General features: G+C 34.2%; 2 protein-coding genes across 5 annotated transcripts; one reads left to right on the top strand and one right to left on the bottom strand.

The window, feature by feature from the left end:
* The first annotated feature begins 123 nt into the window (after positions 1-123).
* On the top strand, positions 124-13475 carry PJVK (pejvakin). Of its 4 annotated transcripts, XM_074215609.1 has the most exons (7): positions 124-206; positions 807-876; positions 3007-3202; positions 5343-5484; positions 6927-7044; positions 11431-11529; positions 11921-13475. In XM_074215609.1, exons 3-7 carry the CDS (start codon positions 3081-3083, stop codon positions 12214-12216), a joined length of 777 nt encoding a protein of 258 aa, XP_074071710.1. In that variant the 5' UTR covers positions 124-206; positions 807-876; positions 3007-3080; the 3' UTR covers positions 12217-13475. The 4 variants fall into 4 exon arrangements, with proteins under 4 accessions (XP_074071710.1, XP_074071709.1, XP_074071711.1 ...); XM_074215608.1 differs by lacking the exon at positions 124-206 and having other exon boundaries at positions 495-876; positions 11921-13467; XM_074215610.1 differs by lacking the exons at positions 124-206; positions 807-876 and adding an exon at positions 1915-2238.
* Positions 12890-26575, bottom strand: FKBP7 (FKBP prolyl isomerase 7). Its single transcript, XM_074215612.1, has 4 exons — positions 26317-26575; positions 24901-25052; positions 19610-19743; positions 12890-14769 (listed from the first exon to the last, which is right to left on the bottom strand). Exons 1-4 carry the CDS (start codon positions 26526-26528, stop codon positions 14608-14610), a joined length of 660 nt encoding a protein of 219 aa, XP_074071713.1. The 5' UTR covers positions 26529-26575; the 3' UTR covers positions 12890-14607.
* Between the last annotated feature and the right edge of the window lie 15 nt (positions 26576-26590).

Here is a 26590-nt window from a genome sequence, read left to right as displayed (position 1 = left end):
AGACTGTAAATCAATAAAAGTACCCCACCATGTGCTAAAAATGTGTGAATACCAATTCCCCCCTGCCCCTGCATTTTTTTTTTTGCTCCGAAGAGGGTGAAATGAGATTCATGAGAAAATTAGAATCTTCAGATTGGTCCCAAATTGTTTTTTTTCTGTTGCCCCAAATGGCACCACCAAATTGCCAAAATCGGCACCAATAACAGGTAAAGGAACTTCCTTTGGACCAGTTCCACCAAAGACTGTCTTTCCAGCCGACACTATATATGGGACCCATTGCCCCGATTCCTCCTTGCTTGGCTCTGGCCTTGACAAAGATATTGTCATTTAATGTTAGTCTCTTCTGTTACCTTTTTCAGCCATATAGGATGACAGTGGTGGCATTTGAGTCTCACCTTTAGTATATCAGTTTACATCTGATGAATAATTCATTATGCTGAATACATGAAGCTGAAAGGGAGCTGTGAGTTCTGTACTCTGGAAACCAGTTAGTGAAAACAGGTTATTTTGCTTTTCCAATTAAGAATATAACTGCATTTAAAAATTTATCCTAGATTTAGTTTTGTGCATGGTAATTTTCTTTAAAGTACTAGCCTTTTGAATATGGATTTAATATCTGGAAGTTGGAGTTGATGAAGTGTTTTTATCATTAATATTATATTAATATGTTTGCTGCTGCTACCAAAAGCTTCGTTAAGCAAGTTGGAGATGGAGGGAGATTAGTTCCAGTTCCAAGCCTCAGTGAAGCTGACAAATATCAACCTTTGAGCCTTGTGGTTAAAAAGAAAAGATGCTTTTTGTTACAGAGAGCTAAATTTACCTCAACACCTTTCACATTGAATGATATTCTCCTAGGAGACAGAGAAATTTCAGCTGGTAAGTTTTTCCAATAGCTTTTAAAAGCCTATTTTTCAAATAACTACTTTTTGTATGGTATTAGTAACAGAAATAGATAGCATGTTACAGGAGTAGTATGATTTTTATTGATAGGCAGATTTTCTGTTGAAATAGTTACAATGATATTAGTAACAGAAAATGCTTCAAATTTACATAGTGTGAAGCTCCAATGGGAGCTTAAAACATTTTCAAAACTATTAAAGGCACAGAACTCTTCAGTCTGGCATCTTTTCCCATAATTCTCCCTGTTGCTTTGTCTTTACTTATGTACTGTTATTACCCTTCCCTTGACCACTGAGATGGTAAACTTCTTGTGGGCAGAGATAATTTTCTTTTTCTTTTTATGTGTTTCTTATTTAGCACAGTGCCTGGCTAAATGTAAGTATTCAATATACACATTGATGAATTTAATTTTTTAATGAGTTGCTTTACCAAATCAATTTACAATATGGTCTTTTTATAATAATATTAGTTAATGTTTATGTAGCATTTCAGAATTTACAAAGAACTTTACATATTATACTGAATTTGGTCCTCCCAAGAGCCCTGTGAGGAAAGTGCTATGATTATCTTTATTTTATAGATAAGGAAACTGAGACTTAAGAGGGATAAAGTGACTTGTCATTCCTTACTACCCACAGCTAGTAAGTATCTGAGGCAGGCAGAGTTTGAACTGGTCTTCTTGATCCTAAATCCAGGGCTTTATCACTACACTACACACCATCTAGCCACTTCACATACTAAGAGATTGCAAGATGGAAAGGAAACTTGTCTCATTTTTCCCTTAATTTTGTTGTGTAAGTAAATTAGATGATGAAAGAAATTTCATTATCATAAGGAACTCCTCTCCATTATGAGACTATATATATATATATATATAATTCCTAGGAAATTGCTTAAGTCATATAAAGGTTCAATGATTTACTTAGTATCTATACTATAGATAGTACTTATATACTTAGTACTATAAATTATTATAGATAGTGCAATGATATACTTAGTATATGATAAACTATATAACATAATATATATGATATATATTAAACATAAATAGAGGCAGCTAAGGTGGCTTAGTGAATAGAGAACTGTTCCTGGAGTCAGAAAGACCTGAGTTCAGATATGACCTCAGCCACTTACATGCTTTGTGACCTTGCACAAGTCACCTAACCTCTTTTTCCTTTAATCTATGGAGAAGGAAATGGCAAATCATTCCAGCAACTTTGCCAGTAAACCCTATGGATAGTATTGGCATGCTATGGTCTACTGGGATTACAATGAGTCAGACGTGACTGAACAACAACATCCGGATAATAAGGATCCAGAGGCCCAATTTGAAAACAGGTTATCCTAACATTTTTGCAGCTAGGTGGTGCAGTGGATAGGATGATGTGCCTGGAGACAGGATGTCCTGAGTTCAAATTCAGACACTTACTAGTTATGTATACCTGGGTAAATCATTTTACTCTGTTTAATTAAGTTCTTCATTAGTAAAATGAGCTTAAGAAGAAAATGGCATCTTTGCCAAGAAATAGGGTCAAGAAGAGTCAGACTTCAAATAAGCACTCAAATAAGCACTGGACCGTATTACTTAATAGAAGCAAAAAAACCCACTTTGAAATGGAGAAATTATATTATTATTTCTATTACCATTGATTATTGTTCTGATACTATTGTTACATTTGTCATTAAGTTATTGATACATAGAGGTAGCCTATCTTAACTGAATTTTTCTAGAGTTAGTTGGTCTAGAAGTTCTACCGTCCTATTGGAACATAGTGAAATTTGAATTGTTATTTTAACAAGAGATTGTTACTTACAATAAAACAGTCCCACCGTCTTACTCTTCTTACTATTCCAGTCTCTTTTCATGGGACATTTTCCTGAATACAAAGAATATTTATTCTTTATCATTTTTCATTTATCTGTTTTAGTTCCATGTAAATGGAATTGATATTTTGAAAATTTGATTTAAATATTGCCATCACTATTATAATCTATAACCTTAGATTTTTTTGAATCATGTACTTTTAAAATAGTCATAGTAATATCACAGGTAATAAAATAATCATGAGTAAAAGACATCTAAAATAGAAATGTTCTTCATTAAAGGCGTCTCGTCCTATCAGTTACTGAATTATGAAGATAAGTCAGATGTTTCCCTCAATGGAAGACGAGGAAACCATATGGTGAATGATGTTGGGATCAACGTGGCTGGATCAGATTCTATTGCTGTAAAAGCTTCATTTGGTGTGGTGACTAAGCATGAAGTGGAAGTAACAACATTACTCAAAGAACTTACTACTAGGTCAGGATGATAGTTTTCCATGTATTTAATCCAATTAAATATTTGAATTTTAAAATTTGGCTGTAACATTTAACACATTTAAAATGAATTATATTTTACAAAGCTAAACAACTTAATAAGTTCAGAATACAAGAAAATCTTGCTATAAATTTCAAAATCAGTTGCAAACAATCTTGATTGGACCCCAGAAGGTTCTTTTCTCAGGACTGCATCTGATAAATGCTATTTCTTCCTCTCCTTAACAATATCCCTTTCCAGATTTCTACTTGTCTCCAGGTCATTTGATAGTAGGATCTTAATCAGTCAAGAAATAAGCATTTATTAATCATTTACCATATAGTAGACATAGTTAAGTGCTAGGAAACCAGTCACCCCCCCAAAAAACCCATCAACAACAATATCAAAAACCAGTCCTTGCCCTTGAGGACCCTACATCTTGTGCAATACTCTGCTTGCCATGAGATGGTTCAGTGGATCTGGACCTGGAGTTAGAAAGATTTCTAAAGCTCAAATCCAACCTCAGACACTAGCTGTGTGATCTTGGGTAAGTGACTTAACTATTTGCCTTAATTTCCTTATCTATAAAAATGAATTGGAGAAGAAAATGTCAAACCACTTTAATATCTTTGCCAAGAAAAACCCCAAATGGGTCACAAAGAGTTGGACATAACTGAAAAACAAAATAACAGTAATTTTTGACTGACTTTCTAAGAGGAAGATGAGCTTAACTGAAAAAAAAATTAAAAGAACCTGCTTGGGGGCGGCTAGGTGGCGCAGTGGATAAAGCACCAGCCCTGGAGTCAGGAGTACCTGGGTTCAAATCTGGTCTCAGACACTTAATAATTACCTAGCTGTGTGGCCTTGGGCAAGCCACTTAACTCCATTTGCCTTGCAAAAACTAAAAACAAACAAACAAACAAAAAAAACAAAGAACCTGCTTGGTGCAAATATAATGCAAGTTCCTCCACATAGATGAATTTCTTCAAAATCTAAATTTAATAGGTTCATAGATCTAGAGTTAGAAGGGACATTAGGAACCTTCTAACCCAACTTCCTCATTTTACAGATGAGGAAACTGAGGCCCAGAAAGGTTAAATTATCTGCCCAGGTTCACACAGGTAATAAGTAGCAGAATCAGAATTTGAGTACAGGTCCTTTAGATTCGAAATCTGGCTCATTTGTCACTATTATACCACATTGCCCCCCCTCCCCCACATCACATAATCCAAGTTCAAAAGTTTAGAAGAGGGAGTGGCTTGGTACCTGATATGGTACAATGTCAGCATGGTTAGTTGGCAGCTCTTTAACTTACAATGCAAGAGAGATCATTGGAGTTATATTGATGAATACCATCTCTACCAGATTCTCCTGTAATGATTCTTTTATATGTAAAAACAAAAACCAAAGAAAATGCCTACTGTTTGATGTGCTATACTAACTATATAATGATACTAATAATAAACATTTATATAGCATTTCTGATGTGCCAAATACTGTGTTAAGCACTTTACAATTATTACCTTATTTGATCCTCACAATGACCCTCAGAGGTAAATATTATCATCTCCATTTTATAGATGAGGAAACAGAGAGGAAACAAAGACACAGATTAGACAAATAATACATTAGAGTACAGAAAAACCATAACAAAACAAAAACTCATGGTTAAGGAATGAGATATGAAAGAGTTATGGTATACACAATTCAAGCAAAATATAGATTATACATATATGTATATATATAAAACATATATATATAAAAATATAAATTTATATAGTACAGCAACTATAGTTTCTTACCTATGTTATGCTTAACTATAGCTAAGAAATATCTCTTCAAACAAGATACAGGGTACTGGAATTTTTTAAAATAAACATCGTTAGACATTTTGCTTTCCTCGTAAATGGCAGCAGACCTGTGATTGCTTAAAACCAAGGTTTGTAATTAAAAACTTTTTAGAGTTTACTAAATGTCTTTTAGTCATATTGATTCCTTTTAGACCTTTTCAATTGTGTTACATCACAGGCAAATAGATTTTTATTCTTTTTTTGTGACTTCATATTTATGAATAACTAGAAATCAAATAAATGTAATTGGGTGATGCAAAAATACCTGTGGATTTCTCTTTTCTTCATTTTAGAAAAATTAACTTTGATCACTGCCTAATTCGTCAGTCAAGGAGTAGTAGAAAGGCAGTATTGTGTGTGGTCATGGAAAGTATTAGAACAACACGCCAGTGTTCATTATCTGTGCATGCTGGAATGCGTGGGGAAGCAGTGAGGGTAAATATCCTTAAAAGACTTCTCTAACTACTAAGAGTCTGTGATATATGTATTTTAAAGCTAGAAACCAATTTTTTTTTTAGTGGTAATAGGACAAAAGAATAGTTGTGATAGCATTTTTTTTTAAGGTTTTTGCAAGGCAAATGGGGTTAAGTTGGTTTGTCCAAAGGCCACACAGTGATAGCATTTTTTTGTTTGTTTTTTGTTTTTACATTTTTCAAGGCAATGGGGTTAAGTGACTTGCCTAAGGCCACAGGGCTAGGTAATTATCAAGTGTCTGAGGTCGGATTTGAATCCAGGTACTCCTGACTCCAAGGCCAGTGCTCTATTCACTGCGCCACCTAGCCGCCTCAGTGATAGCATTTTTGATTAAATTTTTGATTGAAAATAGCAGAAAATGTGGAATTTCTTGTATTGGAATTTTAATTTATCCGTCAGATTTGTGAAAAGAAAAGTTTTCAAGAAAATTTAGGATACTAAATTCAAGGAATTTAATGATGCTCAGCTACCTATCCTTGTGAAATAAAGTATAACTAAACACTGTCCTTTAATCACTGAATTGGTGCTAAAAGAATGAAAGCAGGTGATTGGTTCAAAAAGCATTTTCTTTTTTAGTCATACAGATTAGACTTTAGAAAGAATAAGCTTATGTTGTTTATAGGAATCTAAAGTATTATAATTTTTCATAGTAATATTTCTTGTGGCCTTCAGAGTTCAAACTTTTAGTTTAAAATAATTTTAGAAAGTTATTTCTATTTAATTCTTTAGACAATTATATTTTATTGAAGTATAATAAATAATTTGATTAATTTCATTTTAAAAAATTGTATTTTTAGGAATGGAAAGGTAGAGTCTCAGTTAAATTTATCCAAATCTTAGTAAAGTGAAACTTTGTCTGGGACTACTGGTTTGTATTGAAACAGGAAAAGTATTGATTGAATCTAGTTAGTTTAACAAACCATTCATCTAAGAATTAGAACTTTCATTGACCTGAAAGACAAAAATAGACTTTTGGTTTAGAATACCTTTTGAAGGCTGTCTGTAGTCTCAAGGCATCATAACTACTCCACAAATCCAATGTGACCTAAGGAAATTCTCAAATAATCAGTTTGATCTTCATTTTTAACTAGATATTAAAGGGGTGAGGTGAATTAAAGATTCATTTTGGGGAAGCATTATTATTGCATTGGATTTAACATTATTAACTCCAACAGTAAAGTGAATAAAATAGGGGTAAAATATTTTCTTCCTTGAGATAAATTACCATTTCCAAGTATAGAATTCTTGTTCCTAGGAGAGCCAAATATTTTTAAAAAAATACACAACAGAACCTTGTCTAGAGAATTGAATGCTATTCCTTCAATATTTCATTCACACTCAAAGAATTTCCCTTTCATGATTGACTCTCTACTAATACATGTTATTTCTTTTTTGAAAATTAGTTTCACATTATTGATGAACACAACCCAAAGGGAAGAGACAAAGCTATTGTTTTTCCAGCACACACAACCATAGCTTTTAGTGTTTTTGAGCTTTTCATTTATTTGGATGGTGCCTTTGGTAAGTAATCTATTTGTGAGATATTTCCATATTTATGTTTCTCAAACGATTTTGACTCTGAATTACTTGGCAGTTATTTTATGTGAAAATGAAATTATTAAAGCAGTTACACTTTCCAGAAGGACCAGTCTTATGTAAAGATGGCAGTAGGTGACTTTTAACTGGTATGGGGATCCACCATTCATCATACAATCTATCTTTACCACTTGCTTACTTTATATCTTAAAGCAATTGTATTGTATTCTCATTCTGAGGTAAATGTTTAAAATGACTAGAAGCAGCAACATGTTGAGCTACTATTACATTAGGATGTGACTAATATAAATTTTTTTTTCTAAAAAAAGTAGATTTTGATAGGAGTGGAGGGAAGGGTGAGAAAAAGAGAACTGACTAAGCAACCTGAAAGGATAAAAAGGAGAGAATTTGTGACCTTAAAGATACTAGAGTTGCTGGCTTAATTTCCAGGTTTCTTAGTACAAACATTTTAAAAGATTTTTTTTCTTAAAAACTGTAACTTCAAAAGATTTAAAGAACATACAATAAATCCTCTCAGGGAAATTTATTCCTAACCTTGACATCTGTGTCTTTTCAACAAGTCAGTTTATATTTTAAGACTTAAAAGACTTAAAGACTTAAAAAAGACTTAAAAAAGACTTAAAAAAAATTTTAAAATACTTATATTTATTTTTGAGACAACTGCTTACTTACTTTTTTTTTATATACTTCTTTTTCCTAGGCAGGGTATGAATTGAGACAGAAGCAGTTGTGAGTTTATTATAGTTTAATGTCTAACAAAGTTAATGCTTTGCACACAATAGATACCCAATAAGCATTGTTTAAATTTAAACTGTAGATAAATGTTTAAATCTTCCTCTGCTGAGCTACTCATGATCTAAATATTTTGAATGAAAAAGGTAAACAAATACTTCACTTTCCTTTAGTAAAAGCTATAGTAGTATAAACTATGCAATAAGCTAGGTTTACAAATTGCTTACATTTTCTTCATTTGTTCCTCACAATATTGAGATCTAGAGAAAGAAAGTGATTTAACCATGGTAAAACAATCAAAATCAAATATAGACAGCCAGGTCTATCACAACTCCTCACCCAGAATTCTTTTGTTATTCCAAACTGCTCTTTACAATCTACAAAATGTTGGAATTGAGATATAGGGCCTCTTAAATCTGATCCAGACTCTTAAATCCTATGATTGTTTCTGTCTTAATTTATACTACCATCCCTTCTAAATACTCTTTACTTTATGCACTTAGAATTACTTTTCGTCTCCCATACCCATACTGCCCTATCCTGCTTCTGTATATTGACTTTATTACACATTCTAGATTGCCATTTTCATCCTGTCGAAGTCCTGTGTATCCTTTAAAGTATAGCTTGAATGCTGCTTCCTTCAGGATGTTTTCCTTAAACTTCCTACCCAGTAATGTTTTCCCCAGTATCATATAGCACCTTGTACTTCTCAGGTAATTTCGTTTTCTAAAATAGTATTTTATTTTTAAAAATTACATGTAAAGACAATTTTTAATATTCTCATTTTAAAAAAATTTGGGTTCCAAATGATTTCCCCCTTCTTTCTTCCTCATCATTCCTACCCTGAAACTCTTAACAATTTAATATAACCTAATAATAGTTTATATATGTGCAGTCTTATAAAGCATATTTCCATATTAGTCATGTTGTGAAAGAATAGACCACAAGAAAAGAACCATGGGGAAAAAAATTGAAAATCAAACCAGTTCTTTCTTTGGACATGGATAACATTTTCCATCATGAGTCTTTTGGAGTTGTCTAGAATCATTGTATTGCTGAGAAGAGCTAAGCCATTCATAGTTGATTATTTTAGTGTTGCTGATAGTTCAATGTTCTCTTGGTTTTGCTTACTTCACTTTGTATCAGTTTATGTAAACTTTTCAGGGTTTTCCTCTCACATGATATTGAGATCGAGATCATTATTTTATGTAATCTTTGGTACAAGCCTTTCTATATATTACACATTAGATAAATGTTTATTGAACTGAAGTGAACCTGATTTAGCAGCTTGTCCCTTTAAAAAATCTCTACCTCTGATGGCCACCTCTTCTATAGGACCACAGACTTTGGAGAGCTGGAAGGGACCTCAGCCATCATATAGGAAAAGTGCCAAATGGTTGTTTAGCCTCTGCTTAAAGAGCCCCCACCCCCCAGGAGGGGAGACACACTGCCTTTCTACAGAGCCCTCTTCATTTTTGCATGGGCCCAAGTTTTAAGATTTTCCTGATCCCAAGCCCAAATCGACCCTTTTGTAATTTTGTACCCATTGCTCCTGTCCTGCCCACTGGGGCCAGTAGCACAGGTCTAATTCTCCATCCACACGACAGCCTTTCAAATCCTTGAAATCATCTGCCCCCTAAATCTTCCCTGAGTTAAACATGCTCCATTCCTCCAGTTGATCCCTATATGACATGATTCAAGTTCCTTCACCCCATCCTAGGTGTCCTACTCAGCACACTCAACAATTTATCCAATGTCCTTCTTAAACTGTGGAACCCAGAACAGAACACAATACCTCAGGTGAAAGCAGGGTACAGTGGGACTATAAACTGCCAGTTCTTAGAAGCTATGCCTTTCTTAATGAAACCCAAGAACCATTGAATGTCTGCTTGCCACATTATACTGCTGACTCACGGAGCTTGCAGTCCTTAAAAACCCCACAATCTTTCTCAGAACAAGTGCCCTCTATTCAGCCCTCACAATCTTATGTTTGTAGAGCTGAATTTTTTTGTTCTCAGGTATAAAACTTGAATCTTATCCCTATTGAATATCACCTTTTTTGATTCAAACTGATACTCTAGCTTGTCAGGATCCAATGTATAAGCCTTCTTTCCTAACTTTGTGTCATCATCAAATTGAAGGGGCATACCATCTGCTATACTTTTTTATAAAAGCTATTGATAAAAATGTTAAAAGCTCAAGTGAATCCCAGGTCCATTGAGTCTTTTCTGGAGACTTCCTGCCACATCGACATTGAATCATTAACTATTTCTTCACTCATCTAAGTTGTTCTGAATCCCTTTTATTATCTTATCCAAGTATGCCATGTCAGATTAATCTCATCTCTCTACCTGTCTCTACACGAATGGGAAGTTTTCTCAAAAACTTTGATAGAATATAAAGTATATCCCTTCATCTTCTAATTTAGTAATCCTACTGAAAAAGGAAATGAGATTACTCTGACATGGCATACTTAATGAAGCTATGTAGACTCTAATCACTGCTTCCCTTTCTAGATGTTTGCCAATTTAATAATCCATTCTAGAACTTTTCCAGGAATCAGCTTCTAACTCATTGTCCTATCACGTATCAGTTCTGTTCTCTTTCACTTTTTGAGAACTAGGACATAAGCACTTCTCCAGTCTTGTGGAAAAATCTTTCCCATTTTCCATGATTTTTTTCCTCATCAATCATATGTCAATTCTTCAGTGATCCAAGGATAGAGAACTCTCTTATTGTTTCCTACCTTATCTTTGATTTCTTGTTATTTTTATTTAGTTATTTCCAATGAAAAAGAAAATATTTAAAGTCTGGTGAAGCCAAGAGTTCTACAGTCATGCCTATTGCTAATGCTGCCCATCTGCCTGACCATTTGCTTACAGGTGCTTGTGCAGATGCTCAAGTACTACACAGTTGATCCACTTGCTCCTCCAAAGTAGCTCTCCCCAGCTTGGCTTTTTTTTTTAAAGTATACCAGTAAATTTTTAAAAAGAAAACATTAGTATTGCCAAATAAAAATGATTTGCTTCTAGGAAAGAGAACAATGTATAAATATTAAAAATGTGGGTTTTTATTTTTTTTAATGACTTCTAGAATTAACTCGACAGTTTTAGTTCTATAGAAAGTCCAAAACTGAATTTAAAAAAACGGGGGGGGGGGGGGGCGGGCGCACGGGCAGTCACAAAATCAAGTCTGATGCAAGGGAGCCCCCTAGTGCTTGCAGTGTGTAAACACCATCTGAACAAGTTTGTCAGTGATCTTTTAGTTTTTTGATGACTTTTTTATTCAGTTACCAGTAATTGACTTGTTAACTTATGGGAGGAGATAGGCAGCGGGACAAAGAAGCAAGGAAGGCCTATTATTTAAATAATGAAGTCTTGCTCTGGTGGCTGGATTTGGGTTTCTGATTATGAATGTAAGAAATAGGGATATTATTAGTTGAAAGGTCAGTTAGACAATAGTTATGAAACTGAACGTTCTGGGGCTACAAAGACAGACCAAAAAACAGTCGTGCTTCTAAGTTCACGATCAAACGAGGGACACAACATGCAAACTACTAATAGAATGGCTGAATTTGTTTCTTTTTCCTAAGTGTTGTGCTCTGCTTTTTTTTGATAGACCTTTGTGTCACTTCAGTGTCAAAAGGAGGATTTGAAAGAGAAGAAACAGCAACATTTGCAATACTCTACAGATTAAGAAATATTCTATTTGAACGAAGTATGTGATTTGATATTGATCTCCGATGACATTAATGAAAGGGGGTATTTGGGATGCATAAGAAAGCTCTTATCTATTTAGTCATCTCTAATCAAGATGAAGAATTTACATTTTAAATTGTAGCTTCATTTTTTTTTTTTTGATTTTTCAAGGCAATGGTGTTAAGTGGCTTGCCCAAAGCCACACAGCTAGGTAATTATTAAGTGTCTTAGACGTGATTTGAACCCAGGTACTCCTGACTCCAAGGCTGGTGCTCTATCCACTGCACCACCTAGCCACCCTGATTCATTCTTGATTTTAAGAAAAACTCTTTAGGAATGTCATTTGTGGCTTTATCTTTTTTCTTGATGCACCTTTAATACCACTTATTTTTGTGTGCTTTCCTTTTCAGATAGAAGGGTGATGGATGCCATTGCTCGTTCTGAACTTTACATGGATGACCTTTTCTCAGATTACTACTATGACAAACCCCTCAGTATGACTGACTTCTCTCTTAGAGAAGGAACTCATGTCCGAGTTAATTTACTCAATCACAATATTCCAAAAGGACCTTGTATCCTCTGTGGAATGGGAAACTATAAGAGGGAAACTGTTTATGGATGTTTTGAATGTTCTTTCAATGGACAAAAGTATGTAAGACTTCATGCTGTGCCCTGCTTTGATGTTTGGCACAAGAGGATGAAATAAAATGAGTGCCTATGATGCAGTTTAAGTGTAATTGTGCCATAGCCTTTTAAAAATGACCTGGGTTAAATGAGAATTATGAAAAAATAATATAAAAAAATTAAATGTATAAATCTTTTAATTTTAATTTTCTTTTAATTTTTTTTTAACATATCAAAGTATATTAGTATTCCAGAATCACTTGGAATAGTTAGTACAAAAATGTTGTGTATTATCTTGTTTTGTCATTTGAGGTAAGAAAGCTCTACAAAAATTGAATTTTTTTTGCTTTATTTTTAATGTCAAAATTTTAACAATGAATTGAATGCGAAAATGTTTGCTTTCTTTAAAAAATACTGCTTATGCTATGGTCTGGTAAAATGCGAAAAATGTTAAAAATTTAAGGTGATCATACATGTTTAATTGTATCAAATTAAAAAAGCATTAAGAATTCTCTAAGCATTAAGGTTTCATAAACAGAATTAAGAGAACTAAAAATTGGGAAGTAGATTTTAAATGTGCATCTGCTTTAGTTTTTGTGTTTATAAGATTCCTCATTGCTACTCCAAACCTACTGTGAAGATCAGATTTTTTTCCCCCTCTATTATGAAGATGCTGAAGAACAAAACACCTTAGCATATATAGGTTCAGGTCTTACTTGTTTGTACTAGAAGTCATCCAAAATTTGCAAACAAAATTTATTGGACATAATTTTTAATATCACTTGCTTTATTATGTCACACTAACTATAAAATACACATTAAAAATGACAATTACTCTGCTGATTCTTGACACAGAAACACAAAATGGTTGTGAATGTTCATACAAAATTCCATTATACTTTAGTATATTTGTGTTTATGCAGAATTTTAATTCCCTCTTCATAATATAGTTTCAAAGTAGACCCTTTTTCTTTACTAATTAAATTTTTTTAAGGCAACTTTAGCCACTCTAATTTCAATAGCAGGAATGGAATGATTAGTGTTTAGATTCATTATAGAACAATAAGATTTTTATATTCTTTAGGTCATCAGATATTTACTATGTCGTTACAATGTGATGGCTTTACCATATACCGTAACTTTGACCTACAGAAGGCTGAAGAGTCAACATGAAAAGTTATCCAGTGGTTTTTTTTTACTATATTTTAGTAAAAGTTATGATTTAGATGGCATAAATGTAAGTAAATTTCGGGAAAGGTTGTCAAGATATTTAGGAAAGTATATAATAAAGCCAATTACTTGAACATGAAATGAAGTAAAAGCACACTGAAGTAACTTAAAATGAACTTATCATAAAAAATATTTTCTTAAAATTTTATTTATATTTTTCAAATTTTTGCCAATTTAAATGATGAATCCTTTAAAAATGTTTTATTGATGCCCTTTATCTTTACATCAGTCATTTCAATCTTTCCCAGGGAGAGGAGTGAAGCTCTGGTGACAAAGATTAACAATTAAGAAAAAACATCTAAGACAAATGAATCTGTTCTCTTAATCCCCCACTTTTCTATCATATTGGAGAAGGTAAGATTCATTTTCTGTTTTCCTGGATTTTCACCCCCCCCAAATTATCCTGAGTCCAGTTTCTTTTTTGGTGAGTTTTTCATTTATATTAGTATAATCATGTCTCAATTCCATTTGTTTACATCGGTTCTTATGGCTATTCCTATATTTCACCAGGTTCATTATGAATAAATAGAATACGTAGCATTTATATTTAGCAGTATTCCATTATATTCAAATACCACAGTATTTTAGCCACTGTCTAATCTATGGGCAGCTACCTTCAAATTTTCTATTACCATAAAGTGTTACAGTGAATATTCTGGTATATACTAGGATTTTTATTTGTTTTGGATATCCTTGGAATATATGCTATATGTATATGTATATATTCGTGTGTATGTACACACACACATATATACATCTACACACATATATACATATACCCACATACATGAAAAATATGGTAGAGGCAGAAATGATAGTTTTTGGCAAATGACTGAAATACAGGGTTGAAGAAAGAGTCAAATATAATTTCAAGGTTTTGAGGCTGCATGCCTAGAAGAATGATGCTGTCATCAACAGATAAAGGGAAGCTGGAAAGAAGGGCAAGTTGAGGAGGAAAGATGAGTTAAGAGTTTTGGAAATTTTGAGTCTAATATAGTGATTACTTCATCAAAATACAGAAATCTGTGTTTACAGGCATTACTAAATAAGGCACAAAATACAGAATTCTTTTTACCCTATGTTTTGAGGGTATATTACAATTTATTATTAATTTATAAAAGGTTTAGAAATTAATATTTTTCAAGGCATAAAAATGTGACTTTATAGAAAAAACAAAATTTGGATTAAAACGTTTTGTAGATAATACCAAAGATAGTCAAGTGAATTTAGAAAGAATATGCTCTTATAGTTCATCATGTTGATATACATTATATTCCTTGGAAGAAATGAAGCCATCTCCATCACGGTCATTTTTCTTAAAAATATCTTCTAACACAGAATCATGATATGACTGGTCATGTGGTTTATCATCTTTCTCAAATTCCCTTTTCAAATAGTAATTGATCTATAGGAAAAAAATACATTGTAAAACCTTTTGGAGAATTTAATGAGGGATGTAAACATTATGAAACCCCATACCGCATTGCTAGAGAACTATTTCCATGTGAAGCATCACCAAAAAATACCTAAGGTAGTCAATTTTAAATGACATTTGTTGCAAGAAATCTTTCAAACCTACCTCTTCAAATTAGCATTACATATGTGTGAAGAACTATTGATGTAATTTTTTTGATATGTATTTCATGGTATATACTATATTTTCTTCACTTTTTATATTCTATGTTGTAACTGCATTGTAAGTAAATCAGATAAATCTTAATGCACTTTTGTAATGCAACTTCAACAATGAAAAATCATCTTAAAAGTGCTTTTACTTTAAAATTCAAGACGGCACTTTAGAAAAATCTCTGCTATCAAAGCATGTTAAGATTAATTCCAACTCTTCTTCTGACACTTAAAATGTCAATCAAAATTCAACAAATAAAACACAATCTTGGCTTTGGAGTAAAATGAATTTGAATCTGCATCTAGAATTTTCAAGTGTCAAACAAAGTAGGTGGCTGTTTTCCCTACTTGTGGATACTTTATAAAGAATAAATACTTTAAATTATTTTTCTAAATAAGAACAAGTTTCTTTTAGAAACGGAATTTCTATTGTCAGTCACTGTGAGAATAGGAATAGAGAACCAGAAGAAACGGACAGATTATTGTGAAATGTTATAGAGTGAAAAGACAATATATGTATATATGTGGCCTTAAAAACTATATTCCTTTGTTTAGGGTGAAGGTGAAGTAAGGAGCAAGATATCCACATATATTTCAGGCCATGACTAAAGAAAAAATACAGAGGTATTATAAATAGCTGTTAAGGCTGAAGGAAATAAGAGCAAGATAAATTGGAAGGTACTGTTAAGAAGACAGGGTAACAGAATTTTAGCAGCACAGGTGGCCAGTCCATCCACCTGTCCTGGATATGTTATCACCACAGGATGAAGGTGCTATGGGGCTAGATCAGCTATTCTTGGGCAGAAAGGATGGCTGGATATTTGGACACATGATAATGGTGTGATGTAAAAAAAAATTTCTACTAAGAACTGGTGGGATTCTGACTTTCTGTCTCTCACAACTTTGTCTCTCTTCCTCTCTTTATGAATAGTTTTATAAAGCTGCTTTGTTCATTAAATTCTCTCTCTCTCTGCTAAGCACTAAATATACAAAGAAAGGGGGGAAAAAACCCAAGACCTCTGCCATTTGTTTCTCCAAGTGAGACAAGGTAAAGGATGATACAGTGGAAAATGATGTCAGATTGATGTGATATGATATGAGGGGAGAAGAGGGAAGGAATGACACTTTTTTTTTTTAGTGTATCGAGTCCATCAACTGTGAGAGAGTAGGAAGAAGAGGTTACGTGTGAGGGTTGAAAAGACAAATGTATTAAAGAGATATAAAGAAGACTGTTTTGCTGCAATGAGGGTTCAAACTGAAGTTATATGGCATTAATTTATAATAGACTTTGCCAGTATGATTATGTGATTTTTCAACTCTGTTCAGCAGCAGGTGAATAGAAGATAAAATGGCAGATCAATTGGGGGGGGTAGTCCAATGCTAGGTGTTTGGCAAGATCAGATATAAAACAAGGGAAAATCTATAGATTAAACTGATTCATAAAGGGAGCTGTAAAAAGAAGAAAAGTGTAGCCAGAATAAGGGAAATGGTCTGGGAAAGAACTGAGAAGATGGAAGGATTAGAGTAAGAAAACAACAGGATTAGGATGCTTGGTTAGAGGAAAAAAAATGGAGTGATAAGAAATTATGATCAGATAAAAGCATTTCATAGTTCATGATCATGGAATGATGGCAAGATCAAGGGTATGACCATCTTGTGTAGAGCTGAGATGAAGTGGAGGATTAGGTGAAGGGAACTGAGCCAAGTCAGGAACTAGGAAATTGAATAGTGAGGAATAGTAACATTTATGTTACATTTAGTAACTATGAGGCCAGGAGTTTGGGGAAGAAAGAGAGGGAGACAATGCAGATAGATAGAATACCAGGTACTAAACTCATTTAGGAAGGAAAGAGAATGGAGTGACCCTAGAACACCAGAGAGAGCAGTTTTTGTTTGTTTTAAAGAAATAGAAGGTCAAGGGCTTAAAAATTTTTAAAAAGTGTCATTTCTTAGAAGGTAAGTAAATCTTCCCACTGCTGGCTCAGATGAATAAATCTTAGTAAGAGGAAAAGAAAGATAAAGATATGGGTGAAGAGGCACAGAATTCATAAAACAGTTTTTCATTAGGAATAATCAATTACATCTTTTGAATTAATTCAATTACAATTAATCCTAATTCTTTTTGGTTTTTGCAAGGCAGTGGGATTAATGACTTGCCCAAGGTCATACAGCTAGGCAGTTAAGTCTGAGTCTGGATTTGAACTCGGGTCCTTCTGACTCCAGGGCTGGTGCTCTACCTATCCACTGTGCCACCTAGCTGTCCCAATTAATCCTAATTCTAATAACTGCTAGAATTTATATAATGCTTTAAGGTTTGAAAAGTGTTTTGCATATATTATAATGCATATATATAATTATAATATATAACAACCGGTCAAATGCAGTTATATAAATACCTGAATTCAAATGAATATTCTGAGCAGAGACCTCAAAACATGGAGATAATAATAGCAGCTCTACTATACAGGGTTAGTGTGTGTGTGTGTGTGTGTGTGTGTGTGTGTGTGTATAAAAATAAAAACCCCGTGCAAACCTTAAGTGGTATATAAATGCTAACATTATTTTTATTAGACCTGATTTTATAATCTACACAAATTAAGATGCACTATGTTATTATCAGTGCTATGACTGATAAGTTTTTGAACTCTTATCTGTTAATTTCAGAGACTTCTTCAATATTATTTTATGCTTGGCAATGATATATATAGAAACTACAGCTAAACTTTTCTGCTGTAATTTGGAGAAAATAATTGTGGGGGCCCTACATGTCTGAAGTCGATTTCTACTCCATGGCACAGAGCTGGTAAAGCATTTTTATGTCAATGACAATGGAGGATTGTGATGGGTGACCCATAATGGCCACTGGAGTTTCTCTGTAAAGACTCTTGATGCATAAATCTACCAGTCAAATCCAGGAATAGAATGAGCACAACACAGGCAGTCTGAACAGTTAGGAAACTATTATAATAGACTATGTAGCAATCAGGCCTTACCTTTGGAGGGGTGCAGGAAAAATGGAGAAAAAGGAAATGTGTGAGAGGGACACTGCAGAGGTGACAACAGAGTTCATTGATTTGGAAATCAGAGGAGAGGAAGAGATAATATTAGTTTTATGTATGAGATCCTGGATAAGTGATGGTATTACTAATAGATATATTGAAATCATAAGGAGGAACAGGTTTTTGAAGATAAGCTACATTTGGTTTTTGGACATATTGAGTTGAGGTTCCCATGAGACAATTAAGTCTTTGAGATATACTAAAGGATACTGTAGATGTAATTCTGAAACTTAGATCAAAAATGGAGATTTAAATTTTTGGATCCTTTATGCAGAGGCATGATCTGAACCTATGTGAACAATGAGATTGTGATCAAAAAGCACATAGAGAGACAAGAGAGTATTTTGGGATACAGTACCTTGAAGGGTGTGAGAAATAAGAGAGAACAGGTACAAAGTGAAAAGTGAAATAAAGGAGTTATTAATGGTTGATAAGAAAAAGACTGCTAAGTGCTATCAGGGCCTAGTGGAAATTATGTACCATAAATATATATATTGGAGGAAACAATGTTAGCTCCCTAGAATAGAAGCTAAGAAATAAGATAGTGGTGGGGTACCTATGTTTGAGATATTGGCAGATTTAGCAATTTCAAAAATGGATTTGTGGATTAGCAAGTCGTGAACTTGAGAAAGTGAGAGAAATATCCAACAACTGGGAAATGGCCGAACAAATTATGGTACATGTATACAGTAATTGTGTCATAAGAAATAATTAAAAAACAAAAAGGGGTTGGAGGCACCTTGGAGACACTTGTATGAAATGATATACGGAGTTAAGTGAATGGAACCAAAACAACAACACTTTAAAATAGAATAAAAATTAATTCTGAAGACTGAAAAACTCTGGTCAATGAAACAATATAGCCATGATTTTTGAGTACCAATTATAAGGCATGCTACTCACAACTTGTTAGAAGTAATGGACTCAAGACAGATTCAGATGTTTTAGATGTGGCCTATACTAGGCTTATTTGTAACAAGGGGTTTTTTGGTTTGTTTGTTTGTATAATGAAGGAGTAGGAGAAAGTGAGAGGGAGTTAGGAATCCCTCTACTCCCCAAATAAAGAGAATGGAATGAAAACCAGAAGAAATCAGATAGGCTAGACTGCGCTGAAAGTTACATGTTAAATTCATAATATTAAAAAGCAAAAGATCTACATTAATAGATATTCATAATTTTATGTAAAATTTTCTCCTTCTACAATGTATAATGAAATGTTCATTTCAGGTTTGTTAAAAAAAATTCAAGGAAATGGAAGCTTCTAGAAATTATGGCTAATGGTGAATCAGGAAAGTGATAAATCTTATGGTCAACATAGCATACAAGTAAAGTTAGAGTACAGATGATGATCACCTGAGATAAGAGAAAGGCATCAAGGAGTTAGAAGCCATGATACCAGAGAAGAGCAAACCTGGAGAGAGTGAAGGAATAAGAGAAGCTAGCAGGACTAAAGGTGATATGAAAGAAAGTTCAAGTTAGAGTTTAAAACACAAAGGGAAACCCTCCTCTTTGGGACAAACATGTACTACAACAATGGTTTACAAGTTTTAGTGGAGTTACCTCAGTTTTAGAAAGTTTCTTGTCATTGTCCACATCTATCTGTTTAAATGTTTCAATGCTTCGGGGTCCTTTGGTCACAGCATAGAGTTCTATCTCGAAAATCAGTGTTGCATCTGGTGGAATCAAACCTTGTGCTAAAAGGGATGACCAAAAATATGTTAAATGTGGACACATTTGGTCCAAGATGAAGTAACATGAATATCGACGCCTTTATATTTTTAGAAATAGTTCATTAGCATTTTTATGATTTTTTAAAAGAATTTTACCTCTGATTTTTATCCAAAATGTCATTTCAAAGGAAACCACAGACTTAAAATACTTTGATTAAGGCAGAACCAATAATCACCACTCATTTTGCCCTTCTTGGTAGAATCTCTTATCTGCAAATATGGTATGAGCATGCTAATTAAGAAAACTAATGCTGAGAGGCAGGAAAATTCAGAATTGACATTTCTTAGAAAATTATTATGTAATTAATTATTTGAAGACATGGATAATATAAACTCATTAGCCCATGACTTTAACTTTAATATAAAATGAAAAAAAAAGGCAATATAGAAATATCTATTCATTTTATAAAGAGACTTTATTTGTGATGCTATGTTATAAAGGTGAATTATTTGATGGACTAAATTTATTGTTTTATAGCATATGAGGTTTTTCACCTAGATAGCAGACATTTTTTTTTGGTCTGGACATGTGATTTCATTAGTATGGGAACTAAGGGAATTTCTTTAGTTCAATGGAGAAGGGTTATGCTCTAGGATGTCTGTAATTCTCATAGTCTTAAGAAAGTTCCCTGGGGCTACTGAGAGGTTAAGTTAACTTGCCCAGGGTCAGACACAGCTAGTTATGTATCTGAGGCAAGACTTGAATTCTGACTACAAGGTCAATGACATTCACACGCCAGATTTCTTTATATAATTCAGTTAACCAAATAATGTAAATATTCAGAGAAACAAGTGCCATTTCTATTCATTTCTGCCAAAATATTTCTTCAAGAAACCAACAATATTAGGGATTGATTATTCTATTGTAAAGGAAAATTTTTGTTAAAAGGTTTATAGAATCTAAAATGTCTAAGACAAAGACAAAAACAGAAGGGGAGCAGTGAGAGCCATAGTCATTACAAAAGAAATCTGTTTTATGTATCATGCAATTAATAGCAAGTTAGTATGACAACATGCTTACCTGACCTATAAACAAAGAGCTAGATAGGCAATGATGATTTCTGGAAAACTGATTTTCAGGTTTCTAATTTGTCCAGTTATAATCTCCTGGTCACAGGAAGAAAACTTCCTTGAGTAGAACAAAAGAAAAAAATTCAAAATTCAAATTCCAAGGCTAGCTAATACTTCTTTATGTAAAAGTATATACATACATACATACATACACAAAACATGCCAAGATTCTGAATAAAAAATGCAAGCATGCAATGTATTATCAATATGAAAATTTCTCAACAAATTTTAAGAATATATAATTACATTGGATTATGTACACTTGCTATAGGTGACTGACCTTAGGAGATGAAGCCCATAAGGTATAGTTAAAACATGAAGGCTTTGAAAAATGCTATACACCACATGGACAGAGAGGGTATAAAGTCCTAAATACAATTACATGCTGTTCAGGACATGCAGAAGACAAGGATGAAACAGAGAAAATACTTCTTTTCAATTCTTCTTTAAATAGTTATATCTGTGATTAAGTATATAAGTAATGAATTTTGTAAAAATAAACAAACATGATTATAAACAAATGTTTTCTTAGAAATGATTTATTTTAGCTTACTAAGTTTTAACATTACTTTGGTACAATGAGTACCAATGAGATGAGAAAGTAAGTCTTTATCAAACTTAAAATTTCAATTAAATTTTCCATCTCTAAATTCTATCAGTGGTCACCCTTTATCATGGAAGCAAAGAATGTAAGAGGCAAAAGGGACTATTGTGATTATCTAAGCATATTTTTAGTATTAGATATAAAGAAGCTAAGGAGGGCAGCTAGATGGTACAGTGGATAAAGTACCAGCCCTGTAGTCAGGAGGGCTTGAGTTCAAATTTGACCTCAAGACACTTAATGCTTGCTTAGCTGTGTGACCTTGGGAAGTCACTTAATTCCATTGCCTTACAAAAAACAAAAAAGAAAAGGAAGCTAAGGCCCAAAAAAGTGACTTATCCAAGGGCCAGCATAGATAATTAGTGGCAAAGACCAAAACCCTGAATTCTACTTAATTCTGAATAACAGAGGGGATGATTTTTTGTTTGTCTTGTTTATACTCTATGTATTTTTCATCTTTTGCATTAGATTGTGAGCTCCTTTGAGGGTAGGAATTGTCTTTTTCCTTTCTCCAGCACTGAACACAGGGCCTGAAACATAGATACTTACTGACTACCTTGCTGTCCTGGTTGCTAGGTTAGTGCTCTTTTCAATGCAAGTTCCAAAATAGTTCTATAAACTCAGGGACAAGACAGTGATCTTGTATGCTGCTATCTGTTTTCCATTCAAAGTAAATGTATTTTCCCATGATGACATTTCTTGGTAGAGCTTTTTAGCTCCTACCACAGAACCTCAAATGAAGTAAGCTTTTAATTAAGAATAATTATATTTTAAAAAATATAAATTAAAAGTAAAAGAGAAAGTTAATAGTGTCTTTAGAGGCCATTAAAAACAACTTTAAAGAAAGCCGTTTTCCCTCTCCACTGTGGACTGATAAGGACTCAAGCTTATCTATTAGATTTATTATTATTATTATTATTATTATCTATTAGATTTGTATTCTGAGAATACCAAATATTCAAGTTATAGCAGGTAAAATCTAAGTTACCTAAGGCTTGCTCACAGATAAAGAAATCCTGGATCACAAAAAAACCTTTTCCATTTCCTCTCTCCCAATCCAAACCCCAGTTAGCTCCTTCCAGCCAGAATCCAAAGAATGAATTAACTGAAGTGCTTGGTAAAATGGAAGGATAGTATATAGCAGTATCTGCATCAAATTATTAAACTATAAAGTTCTCATATGTGACCAGAGAAAGATATTTTTAACCTATTAAACGAAACCATGAACATCTGAAGTCACAGAAAAAAAAGCCCATTCAAACCTTTATGTGTATTTATATAATATGCATATATATAATTTCTTTCAGCATTGACTTTACCATCTCATTTGTATTTATATAATATGCATACATTTTACCCATCTGCATAGTGGATATTATTGCATATGAGAAAATCTAGGCTTCTCAGAATCTAACTGCTTTGGCTCAGTGACCCAAAAGGCCTGTTAGGAGACAAACACCTCCTTGGTGTACTTTGAAGGACTAGTGTCTCTCTAGCTTCTAATTATCTTGCCTTTTATAGGTCTATTAGAGACCCTAAATATCTTACTGGAGTTACTCCCCCCTTAAGGATGAAAATATTAAAGCCCACCCCTCTACCCCTATTCCTTTGAATTTACTATTTCTTAGATCTAACTTCACTAATATCTAGTATCTTCATTTGGTTTTTGCACAATGCAAATTTAGTTTTGTGTTGTTAGGGAATAAAGGATTCAAATTCCCACTATTATACTGAACATAATTACTTTTTACAAATCTCACATGAAATGAAATAAGTAAATCTTTAAGGGTCTCTGAAAAACTGAAAAATTGGTTTATAAATCCTTTTTTCCTCAGAGAATGCTGGGACTAAATGATAGCAGATACAACCAGATAAATTTGGAGTGACAGGAGTTAGCTATAGATAAATAGACTATGGATGAGGAAATATTGACAAACTTCTCTCTAGGTGATTTAGAGGTCAATCTGTCTTACTGTATCCAAGACACAGGTTGGCTGATCTCTTTAAGTCTGTTTCAGCCCTGTGAATCTTTAGCAATAGGATAATGATAATCCACCTTTTTTCATTTACAGAATGGACAAATCACCAGAATGAGGTTCCAGCACTATCTCTGATACATGTGAACCACATTATTATTCAGTTCAACAACTCTGATGCACACTAGCGACATGTCAGGATTGTAATTACTAGACTCTCAATGTTTTTTATAGTCACACAGAGCTGTGCAGTTTGAGTTTTATTTAAAGCTCAAAGCGACACTAAGACTTTTGGGACACCACAGAATCCCTTGGGGACAGTGATGGCTCCACATGCTCTCACATGGCATATGACTTCTTTCAAATCCAGGTTTTATCTATTATGCATGAGGTCAATTTCTGTTTTTCACTCCTCTATGGTGGATTAAGAAGAACACTAAAGACTTCAGCCCATTTACTCAGCATCCTATAAAGAATTTTTTCTTGGGTATGGTTGAGTCAGTGACTTACATCTCAGAAGCTGATTTAAAAATGACTGCGAATCTTCTCCTCTTATCATTAGTTGTCTTTATTTTTAGTTTTGACTTTCATCTTGCAAGAGACACATGGTACGAAGAAAAAGTAATGGAAAGAACAAGAATTTCCAGGCCTGAATCCTGGTCCTGTCCTTCACAAGGTAGATTATATAATGAAGTTATAACCTTCCTGTGCTTCAATTTCCTCATAAGTAAAAAGAGAATGAATAATAATAGGCGATATTCCCTATTAAGCATAGGACTGTTGTAGGAAAAGTATTTTGTTAACCTTTAGTACTGCATAACTGTGAATTATTTCCTCCTCCACTAAGGTCCAATTCCAGCACCTCACTGTGGAGGAGCAGTGACCCATTTGTTAGTCCTTTTTTTTTGCCCAGGGAAGTGGCAAGCACCTCAAGGTCCTAGCCAAAGTGATTGAGCAATTAACAAGCATTTATTAATTACCCATTATTTGCCAGACATTGTGCTAGACAATGAGGACTGAAATACTAAAAATGAAACAAGTTCAACTTAAGTTTGTTGACTAGCATAAGCACTGAAAAAAAAAACTAGGATCCTAGATTCAAAGGGATATTAAAGATTTTAGTCCAACCAACCCTGCCCATTCATTTTGCAAGTTGGGAAACTGAGGACAGAGAATTTTGTTCAAAGTCACAAGGGGAGTAAGCGTCAGAGCTGGAATTTGAACCCCAGGTCCTGTGACTTCAGATACAGAAGGCTGGTTACCTTTTGAAGGTTCTTGAGCCACTCATGAAAAAAATGAATTTTGTCTAGGAATGGAAGTATTCACAACTGTGAAATATTGAGGCCATTAAAAAATGATAAAAATCCAGAACAAAGCATTATAGGGGAGAGGAAGCTGAACGGAACAGAAACTTTTCTAAATGATTCATTTTGAAAAAAACAAATAGGATTATAAATTTTAATATTGTTTTACCATAGCCTTCCTTTCCATAGGCCAGTGAAGGAGGTATCGTCACTTTTCTTTTCTCTCCGGAACACATACCCATCATAGCAATATCTAGGCCTTTTATTACTTGCCCAACACCAAGAACAAACCATTTTGGGTGACCTTGATTTTGTGTCCGGCTACAGCAAAAAAAGAAAAGGAAAAAAGTGTGATATATGTGTAAGAAATGAAGTTATGCCATAAAAAAGAGACATAAAGCAGAGATAACATGCTAGATGATGAATAGTGTCAGATACATACATCAGAACTGAAATACTATTTTAAATATTAAATATGTCTATCATTAATTATCCTTACAGGTATAATGGTTAATATTTGATAGCCAAGTCTCAACAGAAAATTAAAAATGTACTCGGGGCACACTATCAAGTTTAATCTGCATTATTATTTATATTTTCTCCATACATCACTTCCTTTAGTTTGTACAATCAACAAAAAAATAAATCAAGCATACGTGATTGTGTTAGCCATTTCCATGGAATAAACATGCTCACATTGAAAATTTAACAACAGGCTTTCTAAATAGCCGCTTTGATCTGGCTCTAGTACACCTCTTACGCTTCACATTTTTGTATTTCTGAGCGAGTATAAAGGAGGAGTACTATGTATTCCTACGTAGTTTTATTCTAAATTTCCTTAGAAACAGAGTCAGAATAGCAATGTAATTTGCCCAAAGCTACTAGTAGCAAGAAGCTAGCTACTCCATATTATACTCAACACATTTTTTTTCTAACGAAGCTATGAGTCTTTTCTCCCTTCATGACAACTATATTTTTATATTTAGGTATATCTTCCCCAACATCCATTTATAATTTAATTTTCTAGAGAGCATAAGATATCATTGATGTTTTTCTATCCCAAGCACTTGGTTCATGCCTTTTTAAACATTAAGTAAGTTCTAAATAAATACCTATTGGATTATATTGGTTGAATTCGAGGAGAATTCCATTTCTAAATAGGAAGCACAAGACTCCCTCCCCCATTATCCCTTTTTTTGGATTTCAAGTGAGACTGGAGGAAAAAATAATTTGGTCATATAATAAAACAAGTTAATTAATTCAACACTGAGACTTGATGGTGGTATCAAGAAAAAATAAAAATTTCAAAGAAGTCTTGGAGTTGCTCTCGCAGAGATCCTCCCGGCGCCCCCGAGGGGCACGACCTGCCGCCAGCTTCCGGGGAGGAGATGCCGAAGGGGCGCCGCAGGCTCCTCCCGCGGGGGCGGTCGGGTCCTCCGGTCACTTCAGGAGGGAAAAAATGCCTTGACGCGCAGCTCGGGCTGGAGAAGCGGGGTTGTATCCGTGTGATTTATACACATATGGAGCGAGACACCCTTGGGGCCGGCTCCAGTGACGTCGGCTGCCAGCGCGCCGGGGCTCCTACCTGCAGTAGAACTTGGTGCCGTTGGCCAGGTAGCCGTCGTAGTGCGCGTTCAGCAGGTCGCCCTTCTTGCTCTTGGCGGCACAGGCCGCCGGGAGGTGCAGGACTTCTATCTTCACCTCGTCCGCACCTTCCTCCGGCGTCTGCCCCTGAGTAAGGAGAGAAGCGAGGCCCAGCGCCTGCAGCAGGAGAAGGCACTTCGCGGAGGGGCGCATGGCTGCCCGAGCCGAGCCCTCTCCCCAGTCCTCCAGGCGCTAGCCGCGTGGCACCGTGACGT

This window comes from Macrotis lagotis, chromosome 1, assembly GCF_037893015.1.
Source record: "Macrotis lagotis isolate mMagLag1 chromosome 1, bilby.v1.9.chrom.fasta, whole genome shotgun sequence".
NCBI lineage: Eukaryota > Metazoa > Chordata > Mammalia > Peramelemorphia > Peramelidae > Macrotis > Macrotis lagotis.
The sequence above is the reverse complement of the archived record's forward strand: the minus strand, read 5'-3'. Positions and strand labels throughout refer to the sequence as shown.